Below are 11,925 nucleotides of genomic sequence, written 5' to 3'. Positions count from 1 at the left end.
ATTCAACTCACTGTATCAGAAACACCGCATGGCATTTTCATTTTATTGAATTGCAGCTCCCCTGTGCTAAACGCTGCTTAGCTGAAGTAACTGGTCAGAGTAATTCCAGCTCCGGGCAGGCATCCAGATGTTCGTAGCTTCCGCTGATCGGCTGTCAGGGGCTGAGACTGAGCCATGGCTGCCCAGAGCAGAGTTTTTTAATAAGGCTGCCGTGCAGTTCTTCAGCTCTCCCGCTAGGTGGGCCGCAGCTGAAAGCTGATGCAGGTCAGCAGGCTGACTAGTTTCCGAAGCAATTGGAAGCACAGAGTTCAGAATTAATCTGGCGCTTTTTACAGAGCCGGTATAGTCTCAATTGGATATCCCAAGGTAGCCTACAACTCCTACAACTTCCCAAACATGCTTTATAGCTGCAGAAAAATTAAAGCTAAGCACTTTTGCAATCAATTTCTGCTCTATCCATGTGTTGCCTGCAGTTGTTTGTTTAGACACTCTGGGACTGTCACACTGGCTTCTCTCATGTGACGGTGAGGTGCTGCTGTGTCAGTTCTTACCAGTAACCAGTGCATCTCGCAGGGCAGCTTTGACACATGCATGGAAACTGGTGGCCAGATTAAACAGCAGCCTCTGTCAGATCATTCATTTTTGTTCATTTCTGTATTTATTCCTTCAAGGGACTACGATACAGTCAGTGAACACAACCCATTTAAAAGCCACAACTAGATATTGTCAGCTGACATAAATACCCATAAGTAACTATGTGGATACACACTGCACTAAGGAATGCTGATGTTATCACAAACTAATTAAGCTCTTACATATCTTTTGTTTTGCCAGGTCTGTCTTTCTAGGAGCTTCCAGAAGAGAAACGCAGCACTGTGTTTGTTACCCACCACTTCCCAGCATCACACTGGCTTGAGGCCTGGAGGGCAGCTGGTCCAGAAGCCCTGCTCTCGTCCAGCCACCCTGAGAGGGCTGCATAGGGCATGTCCTGGTATTTGGGTACCCTGCACATGTGTATGTGTGGCCCTAGTATTTTGGTACCCTGCGTGCATGCACATGAGCACCATATATACAGACCATACCATTTGTTATGAAGCTTATTACTTAATAAGGGCTCAGCTTCCAAAGAAGCTCTGTGTGCAGATTTCTAGGTAACGAGCACTGACAGAAAACCCGGAGCCCCCCCGGGCCTCTTCACACCAGGCAGAAGCCCGCAGCCCCTCGCGGGTCCCCCCGCCGCCCTCCCACCTCCCCTCAGGCGCCCCGCTCCCCTCACGGCTCCCGCCCCGCCTCAGCCGCCCCCGCGCAGGCGCCGTGCGGCTCGCGGCGCAGTTCAGGGCGGGCCGGCCGCCAGCCCGCCCCGTGCCGCTGCCGCCGTTAACGGGCCGGCGGGCGGCGGCCGAGGGGGGCGCGGGCCCCGCGCCATGGCCGGGGGGCGGCGGGGCGCAGGGCGCTGAGGGGGCGACGGGAGCATGGCCGAGTCGCTGCGGGAGGAGCCGCCGGGCGGGCCGGAGTCGGAGGCCGAGCTGTCGCAGCGGCTGGCCCGCACCAAGGCCCGCTCGTACGGCAGCACGGCGAGCGTGGCGGCGCCGCTGGCCGAGCGCTACGTGGAGCACCGCCTCAGCGCCGGGGACACGCTGCAGGGCATCGCCCTCAAGTACGGCGTCACGGTAAGGCCGCGGCGGGACGGGGCGGCAGCCGGGGGAGCTGGGCCCCGAGGCCGCCGTGAAGCCGCGCCGCTGCTGCTGCTTTCGGTGTCCGCAGCACCCGCACCCCGCGGGCTGCGTACCTCAGCGCGGCGGCCAGCCCTTGCTCACACGGCAAGCCACCGCTACGCTCGCTGCAGACTGTGAAGAACGGGGCCGTTACGGTTATCTGGAGAAGACACCTTGTGTCGAGATTGACACATAGCTGTGACCCGGAGAGTATCTGTCAGCAGCTTCAGGGCTCAATCCTCCCATCGGCCAACCACCGCCAGCCCGAGGTGACTTAAAGAAGCGGTGCTGCTTTGCTCCCTACGCAGAGGAGACTTTACTCCTGTGAAAGCACGGGGAGGCTCAGGCCAGCCCATTCCATGCACAGGCCACTTGGTCTATCAGCAGGCTCTGACACCGCTCCTCACATTGTCGTCCCAGTTCATCTGGGGCTCACTGAGCTACCAGCTGAGCTGTCTAAATGCAGCTTCAGTAGTCCCAACATACAGAACCGCTGGGGGCCAAACAATTGATCGTAGTCAGCAGCATGGCACTGGTAACACAGCGAATGTCACTTTCACGCTCCCTGCAAAGAGCACCTCCCAGTTGGGCTCATTCCAGAGAAAGAGGTACATTGCAGTCCTGAATTAGGAGATTCTGCCTGGAACGGGTTTCATTTCCTTCTCTGGCTCAGAAGGATCTACTAAGGCCTTCCAGATTCAACAAACTTCAACAGCATTCAGCCTTCATTGTGAAAGGAATATTTAAGGGAAGAAATAGAAAGTAGCTTAACCAAGTGTTGTTGACAGAGTTAGTGGCATTTTGAATTTACAGTGGTCTACATTAAAATAAAGGTTTTCTTAGTACTGAGGCAGAGCAAAGTGACCCTTGCTGCTTTTTTTTTTTTTATTACTACTACATTTTGGTAACACTTTCCATGATGGATAGTCTCTGGCCTAAATATTTACACTTCTGAGAGAAGAACAAAACATAAGTATTTGCACTGTGCAGCAAGTGAAAAATACATACACGAATTACAAAATAGTTTCAAAAAAGGCATTTCTAAACACTCTACAGTCTCAGCTAAATTAAAGTTGTAGATAAACTTAACCAGTCTTAAGTGTTTAACTTACAAACCATAAACCCATTATGTGAACAAAATTAATAAACTTTTGCTGTGCTATTGATGCATTTAAAATATGAATGCTGGCTTTGAAGATCTCATTTGTTGTTTGATTCTGTGTTGCCAGTATTCTGCTTAGGAACGGGAGCTGCATCACTAGACTGAAACTGAGAAAGGGAGATTCCATGTCAGTTTATCCTATGGGTACTACCAAGTTAGTCATTTGTTAATGCCTTGATGGTTTCAGCCCAGGGTATGAATGCATACAGACATGTTTGCTTTAAACAAAATGAAGAATCTTACACATTCACACAATGACAAGGACTGGCTTCCTCTAAGGAGCCATTACACTTGCTTCCTGTGTCCTGTATACTGATTTGAAAGTGAGAGTTGCTGTACTGTGGAACATCAGAATTATCTTAGGCTGCCATTACTTCCAGCATTACTAGTTTTAGAAGCTCCCCCATGTGCTTTTCCTCAGAGGGGATTACTGTGTAGCAAAAGACATCCTTGTCCAGTGCCTGAGTTGACATATGTATAGGCAATTTAAGATGCATGAAAATACCTCGTTGAACAGAGGGAGTTCACTGTGCTTTGTTTGGCCTCAGCTTCTGCTGCCCTTCTCCCCCCAAATATCATTGATCTTGTATGATGTTTACTAGATCTTCTTTGAACACTTGGGTAGATTAACTCTGGAATTAATAGCTCACACGTTTAGTATCATATTTATGGTTCACTTAGAGTACTGTATCCATCATACAAAGGTATCCCTTCTAGTGGGTGAGAAGGATGAGGACTACTTGTTTCACTGTTGGTGGAAGTGGTTTGGATGAATTCCGCACCAGTTTATGCATTAGTGCATTTTCAGTTACAGTATTAAGAGCAATATTTGTTATTATAGGTCTGCAGCTAACAAATCAGTTGAGTTTTCCTAGCGCTAAGTAAACTGCCTGCTACTTAGGCAATACACCTATGAATGTATGAGTAAGAGCTGTAGAAAGAGTAGAATATAGTGCACACTATGAAGTAACATGTTCAGGATTGCACAGGACATTCTTTAGAGACATATTTCCTGTTTCATTGTTACTTAGTGCAGAATGCCACCAGCTTACTTAAAAGATATTCCAGGAAGAATTAACCAGAGGTAGAATTACAGTGCAGTAGGATAGAGAAGAGCAGTACAGTGCATTATTTATCAGCTACTGAATAACCAGCTTCCTAGTCCCATTGATAAAGAGAACTGGAGTTGAAATAGCTATTTTTTCATCTTATATTGTATTTTTAATTGAGAAGAGCTCCAGCTGGCATTTTAAATTATTTTGATAACTATCAAGAAAGACATTAAGTTTCAGAAATTTTGAAAATAGACATTTAAACCTGCACCTGATGGCCATTATTGATTTTGTTACTAAGTCACATAGCTTTCTTATTGGCCTTCAGATGGTACTCTGCTTGGGAGGAGACTTAAACAGGCTCTAAACTACGTAAGGTTCACCAAAAATAGTCTCCAGTCTTCAGGAGCTGGGACAGTAATGAGCTTTTCTTACTTGAAGAGTTTCTGACACTCGATGTTACTCAGCTATTAAATCCAACCATGCCATTAACTTACTGACTTGGAAGAAAATTTGATGAGTAAGAACTTAATATTCTTAGTAGGAAAGCAGTATGAACTGCAGCTGGGGCTTTTTCTTTGTAGAACAACCTGAGATGCTATTAAAAATAGCATTAAGTACAGAACAATCAGGTCTTCATACATTAGTACTGAGAGAGATGCATCTAATGAATTCTTGCTTCTGTCCTGAGGTAGCATTTGCTGATGAGTAGGCTATGGAGTATTGTGGGTAAAAGTTGCCTAAGTAGTATTTAAGTTATGCAGCAGCTGTTAACATGCATTATGACACACAACAGCTTGTTAATCATGCTGTAGAATCAGCCTACTGGACACATGCAGCATGTGGTGTGTGTAACTGTGTCAGAAATTGTTTAGAATCTCCCATCCCTTTCACTGCCTGACTCCTCACTGAAAGTCAGGACTTCAGCTGAATCTGAGTGTATTACATCAGCTGTGGATAGAGGAGAGCAGTATGGATGAAGCATATACAGCTCTTTCAACATTTGTGGTACTCACTATTCAAAACCAGCAAGTCCTAGGATGCTCAAGGTAACCATCACCCCTTGTTTATCCATGCTTTTTAAAGTAGTTTAGCTATAGCAGCTGCTAGCAGTTCTGAGCCTTACTCTAATGAAAACCAAACCAGCAGTGCTTTTGCCATATAATTTTTTTTTCATAAGTTATTCATGTAAGCCTGTATAGAGATTGGAAGACTATTCAAGAAATGCATCTTCAGCTAGTACAAGACTTCTGGGAAGACCAATACAATGAAATCAAGTCTATATGCAAGGAAGAAGCTAGAACACTGAGTTAACAAGGCTAAGATTTACTATCCGCTCTGAAGTCTCTGAATGCAAAAAAATCCTTTAATGAAATCATTGCAAAAGTATAGTCTTATTCTAACTAAAGGTTACTGTAGTACTTCAGGAAGGTGGCATTTTATACTTTGCCAAAACCTAATAATTTACATTTTTCCTATCTTTTTCAGATGGAACAAATAAAGAGGGCAAATAAACTGTTCACTAATGACTGTATATTTCTGAGGAAAACCCTGAATATTCCTGTCATATCAGAGAAACCATTACTGTTCAATGGACTTAATTCACTGGAGTCTCCTGAGAATGAAACTGTTGACAGCTCCCCTTCTTGTGAAGAAGGCCCAGTGACAGTTCAGGAAGAAAGTAGTTCTTCTCCCAGTCCTCAAGAACCTGACAATCAGCCCACTGCACCAGAAGAACTGTCTGCCAAAGATTTTCTACAGAGATTGGACTTGCAGATTAAGTTATCCAAACAAGCAGCCAGAAAACTAAAAGATGACAGTGTCAGGTAAATGCAACTTTTAGTATTAAGCATCTTAATTTCATCCTGAAGGCTTTTTAGTCTAAGCTGGACCCTCTCTGTGGAATATCTCAGATAGCAGCTGTAGTTTTGTCAAGAGCAAGTCTATGCAATCATCATGCACAAGATATAATTACAGTACACCACTAGCAGATGCCCTGACATGGCAGTTAAAGGCTGCTTCAGTGTATGTTGTTCATAGAATTGCAATAGCATCCTATGAAAGCTAGAAGGCCAGTATTCTCCAAAGCGTCTCGCTATGTAAGTGAGCACTATTTAAGCAAACCCTGTTTGGTATGACTGCAGGGACCTCGCATCTCTTCTCTTCACACGGAGAGCTGGAAAGAGGTTGTGCCAGCAGATACATACTTTGCTTTCAGAAAGTTGTTTGATACAAAGCTTCTTCCATCATCTCAGTTCACTTCAAATACCGATACCTTCCAGGACCAAATCTGTTGAGCATAGTCCCTTTTTTTCAAAGGGTAAAGGGGTCATTTCATCAACTTGAACTAAGTTCAACAGACAAAAACTTGAAGGGAAACAGTAAACCAGATTTAGCAGTTGGATAAGCCTCATTTGGGAAAAATATCCTGTAAGACAACTGAAGGATCTGTTGTACTCCATATACAGCTCCCCATTGCTAGAACAGCAGCAATTTAGAGCTGCTCTCTCAGGGAAGGCTGGACAGCTTTTAGTGTTACATCTTGCTAGCACACTTACTTTGTTTTGCCTGGATCACATGAAAGAAAAATGCTGTTGTACCTCAAATCCCTCTTCCTTCAAACTCTTTCATTTACATTATTATATTTGAAACCATGGAGAGCATTCCTATCAAAATATGCGCTGCTGACGAGACTCAGATCATTAGATGTGTATCTACCATTCATTAGAGCAGGTGTTGACCCAGAAGTTAAGGTGAGTGAAATTGAACTGCGGTCCCTGTCAGAGGAAGGCAATTGTTTTTAACATCCCTTCAACAAAGTTTGCAGAAGAAAATTCACTTTGGCGCTGCTCATGCTGTGGCAAAGTTTATATGGTGAAAATGACACTGCACAGGCAGCACACCACTACTACTACCCACTTCCTGTACTACTTAACCTACAGTTTAGGAAGCGAGGGTCCACTACAAAGTTTCCTTCCCAGGAACAAGGAATGCAGTAGGACAAGTCACATTACCAAGAACATCTGCTTCTGCTTGCAGTTTTTTTAAATCAGCTCCGAAACTTGAAGTCATAACATCTCACCATACCTGTCAGCCTGATCTGACAGATGTTATGACATCTCAAATGGCTCTTTACTTTGGTCTGCCTTAAAGTCACCAAGAATGCATGCACATACATGCACCAATTCTGATCACATTTACCTGGTATCTGTCTTAGGTACAGGTATCTATTTCAGAGTCAGCAACAGTCCTGTGCTACAAAGGCAGCTTATGGTGAATTGTTCTTTAATTATAACTCTTGAAGTTACTCCTTTCAATGCTCTCAAAGGAATGTAGTATATTAACTTCTGAAGTTAACTTCATCCCAACAAAAGCCTCTCGCTGTTAGGTAAAAAGAGTGAGGAGCACACAGGTATAGATTTAGATAAGTTAAGCTTCAATAGCCATGCAAGCAGACAAGTGCTAGAGATTGTAGAATGTGATCTACTCAGTTTGTGCTAACTGCCTTTTGCTCTTAGATAGTTTATGGAAAAATACATCTAGACCTACACATACTATTACTTTTACTGGAGTTTCACTGACCAAGAAGTCATTGTCTAATGAATCCCTGCAGCAAACAGATTTATTCAAGATACAGCCCTAGGTGAGCAGCCTGAGACAGGAAGCCCTGTTTTTGTTTCGGACAGTATTTTTATAATAGGCCAAAAAATGCACAAGTTGTTTGTAGCATATTTAGAGAACTCTAATATTTGCATATTATGGAAGATACTAGTTTTATTCCACACACGGCACACAAGTTAGTAGCTTGAGAAAATGCTAGTGCTTCATCTTGCCCAAAATGCTATTAGGTATGTTTTAGGATGCTGAAACTGAAATTGAGTTTAGTGATGCTTATTATACCAGACAGAACACCAGAGATCTAATGCAAGCTCTTTGTAGGGTACTTAGGATTTCAGAGCGTGATAGGCTAGAACACTTAAGGCCAAATGTATGCGTCTGGAACAGATCACACCTTTCTGCAATTGCATTTTTCAGTGACTGATTTTGAAAACCTTGTAATTGAATAGAGCCTCTCTAATCATCAGTGCTTATATGAGGCAATATAATTAAATGGCATGCAGCACTGGAACAGAACCTTATGTTGTCACCAGCTTTGTTGCCTAGAACTGAGCCTAGGAAAGAATATGGTGTTACAAGTTTTAAATGCTTCAACAAGTTCAGTTAATTTGTCCAATAATTGTTCACCATCATTAGCCATCAGCTCACAAAAGAGATACCTCAATAAAGGACAGTACCTGTGGAGACCCACATTTCCAGAAGCTGAGCTCATATTGCTGCCTTGTTTAAGTTTGGGTACTAGAAGCATCTAAGGATTGGATTGAAATTTCCTTGTTCAGTCACAAGTGTGCTCAGTCTTATGAAGGCGGTTATTAGCATTTGTTATTGTGGCCTGATGCATACAATAGCTTGCAGTAGGCATTTTTCTATGCTTGCATCCTGCTGGGCCAAGTGGCAGCAGCATTCAGGAAGAGACAGAACTATAAAACACTGTAATGCTTTGCTGTACCTTTCCCTCTGCCTCAAGGGGAATGTTACAGTGACTTACCACTTCACTATTTTAAGCATCTTAAAAGTAAAGGTAGATTCAGTCGTTAAACATATACACACTGCTATTTTGCTGCTTGTGGACAATGGACCAAAGCTACTGTGTAATCTTACTTCATATAAAGCTTGGCTTGGTTTTAGACTGTATGGAATAAACTGTACTTGCTATGTACAACTCTGAAGATCTACAGTAGTAGTACTTCCTGACCATTACCTTGGTTTGGAGTAACATGTCAACCTCTTCGCTTAGCAAAGCGCTGCAGCCTGGGACAGAATGCTAGAAGCTGTCTTGCCAACTGCAGCATTCCTGAGCCTTGGTTAGAAGTTTATTGTGCACATTACAGCAAGTCACAGCTTTGCTTAGCTTCAAGCACAGTCACCCACTACATAATTCTTACATCCCACCACATACAGAAACCCCTAAAAGTTGGCTGTGACCCAAATGCCAGTCTTCTGCCCTGTATTGAAGACTGCCATGTGAGCCCATAGTTTAAGTACATATTTCACAGGAGAAGTAGGTATGAACAGCTTAGATTGTAGTTGTTCTGCTACTTTGATAGGCTAATTTTCTAGTACTGCTGTCACACATATCCCTGCAATAACTGCAAGTTTAACTCAAAACTTTATTTTCTGGGAGGTTTAATTTTTTGACAAGTTGTTTCAATTCAAGAAATACCTTTGGATTAAGATTTTTTTTTTCTGGACTACTCAGGAAAAGAGGAAGATTGTGAAAATGAGAACAAGTTACTCAGCTGCTTGGTTACTCCATGCTTTCCCCCGTTTGTATTCTAGGGGGGTATACAAAATTTAAGCAGTAGTTAATGGTGTTTAGAAGTTAGCAGGAAGAAGTCAGCATGATGGCATTTGGAACATGACTGAAATGCATAATATACCCTGTACCATTATTAGGTTATTTGAGTAACAGTACCTTTGTATGCAGGCATGTACAGCATTAAGAATAATAAATCCTTTGAAGCTCACAGTACAACAACTGAAGTCTTTCAGTCCTCACCAACACGCTAGAATTGACAGCAGCTTCCAAGTTATGCTACTGAACCTATCCTTAAAGACATACTACTAGAAAATGATAGTCTTTGTAGTACTTAACATGTTCATATTAGTACCAGTTGCTGCACTGCATTTTATATATGAACACTTTTTTAAAAGGGCGGTATCAGTCTGCTTACTGTTTACTTGACAATGTTTCCTGAGGATTTTTAATAGCAATACTACTGTGGTTTATCCAGTCATCACACTAGAGCTTGTAGGCACCTATTTCCCACTAAGAAAATACAAGTGATCAGTCTCAATATTGAGTGATGCACAGGGAGTATATATTAACAGATCTACTCAGGGAAAATCCTTGCAGCAGCAAGACAGATACAGATACAACTGATGGATCGCTCCCCTTATTGCCTCATTTGCCCATCTGCATCCTCTGCCACTCAAAAGGCTTTAAGCAAATGTAGAATTGAAATACTATTTTTGAAGAGAAAAGGGAGAATAGAATAGATATAGATAGAACAATCGAACTCCAGCATGCTCTCTACTTGCTTATCCTTTATAATAGTGCCAAATCAATAATACCACAAATAGGTAAGCTCTAAACATCCTGATGTTGTGGAACCTTTACAGCTTTACTTACTTTTAGCCTTCTGTTCTTGAAAATAATGAGAATTCCAGGCATGTATAATGAACAGTAGTATACAACAGTGTTCTTCTTAGGAAATTACTCTTAACTATTTTGATCAGTTAGGAAAAGTGGTTGTTCACATTTTAATAAGTTTGTACCGTTGAGGCATGATATCTGTCCCTGATCTGATGATTATGATCATTTCCTTTCTAGAGAGGAGGAGAATGAGGAAGGTCCCTATGCAACTTCTTCATATCACCACTAGAAGACAGATGCGATGGCCTGAAAACTTTCCATGAAATCAGTTCTTACAGAACTAAATGGTCAATAACTCAAAAAAGTCTTTTGGACTCATCATCATGATGTACTTTATACAAGTCATGAATGGGTAATTGCACTGAAATTATGACCTCTTCTGCCTTCCATAGGTTAATGTCCTTATGCTATACAAACAAAGGGTTGAAGCCTTCCAAAACTAGCAATGGCCTTTATACCCCTTCTGTGCAAACTGTAGCATGGTAGCAACAATATATCCTTGAGGTCACCCTTTACGCAGGATGTTGATCTTTAGTAAAGATTTTGTAAATACTTGTTAAAGTGAAATTTGTTTTAAGTATTTAAGATGTTAAGTAAGTTTGCTTGTAAATGACAAAACCATAAGTGGAAGTTTACTTATTCCGCAGACACAGGCAAGCTCGCTGTGGAAGTTGTGTCTACTTCAGGGCTGCAGAACTTGCCTCTGAACTGTACCTGGCTGTGTGGTTATAAGAACATCCTTTATTTCTAGGAAGGGGAGTCTGGCTTGTTTTCGTTACTTAAAGCCTTTACTATTAAAGAACTGTCTACAAACATTGGCTAGTAAAAGGGAAGCGTTACAGCAAGAGATTTTTCTTTTGTAAGATAAAGCATTGAAATATCAGATGTGTGTTCTTGTGTGCAGTTACATTGTGTGGTTTTAATTTAATAAATAAATTTCAATGTTTGTTCATTATGAAGTCAGCTTGGTTCTAGACTTTTTTGTGAAGAAGATTTATCTAATTACATGAACTATTAGATGTTAATTTTAAGGCAAATGTGCTCCTTTACTATATACAAAGCTCTACCCTTGCCTCTTCCCTTAAACACATGAAGTCATTTCTTAACCCAAGAGTTTACTGTTTGAGAAATATTTACCAATAGTGAGACTCCTAGAAACTAATTGATCTACTTGTGCAGTCAACCAAAACCTTTCATTAAAGTTCATGAAAAACACTGGTAAGCCTTCACTATTCTAAGATGTCAGCATTCAGGTCCGCAAATTGATTTCACCTGAAGCTCAGGAATGCTGAATGCAAACTGCATTCATTCTTTACCCTATAGTTAATGTGAGCAACTTCTTGTTAATCATCCTTGTTTTTTTTTTTTTCCTCAATTATTTAACAAGCTTCACAAAACTCTTCAGTAAAGAATTGCTGCATCCCTGCTGTGACAGATGTTACCTGTTCATCAGTTCACCTGTATAGTTTATTGCTTGCTCAAATGAAGAGAAAACTTCCTGCAACACAGTAACTAGCTTTCAATATTGCTTCAAAATTTAACACTAGAAATAAGCCTCTAAAAGCCCTGGAAATACAAGTTCAAATCTAGGCAGGAATTAGTACGTCCCTAGAGCTTGCAGGAATTTCAATCCAGGAGACTCATTCAGGATGTCTCCAGCTCTGATCCAGTGTAGTGGTACACAAATTCCCAAGAAGCAGGGAAAGTTGAGAATAAAGAAAG

The 11,925-nt window shown here is 42.0% G+C and overlaps 1 protein-coding gene across 1 annotated transcript; it reads left to right on the top strand.

Moving 5' to 3' along the window:
- Positions 1-1,383: 1,383 nt before the first annotated feature.
- Positions 1,384-11,420, top strand: LYSMD2 (LysM domain containing 2). Its single transcript, XM_035554139.2, has 3 exons — positions 1,384-1,670; positions 5,418-5,755; positions 10,381-11,420. The coding sequence occupies exons 1-3, from the start codon at positions 1,473-1,475 to the stop codon at positions 10,430-10,432; spliced, it is 588 nt and encodes a 195-aa protein (XP_035410032.1). The 5' UTR covers positions 1,384-1,472; the 3' UTR covers positions 10,433-11,420.
- Positions 11,421-11,925: the final 505 nt, after the last annotated feature.

Source organism: Cygnus atratus, chromosome 11, assembly GCF_013377495.2.
Source record: "Cygnus atratus isolate AKBS03 ecotype Queensland, Australia chromosome 11, CAtr_DNAZoo_HiC_assembly, whole genome shotgun sequence".
In the NCBI taxonomy this organism is placed as follows: Eukaryota; Metazoa; Chordata; class Aves; order Anseriformes; family Anatidae; genus Cygnus; species Cygnus atratus.
The sequence above is the reverse complement of the archived record's forward strand: the minus strand, read 5'-3'. Positions and strand labels throughout refer to the sequence as shown.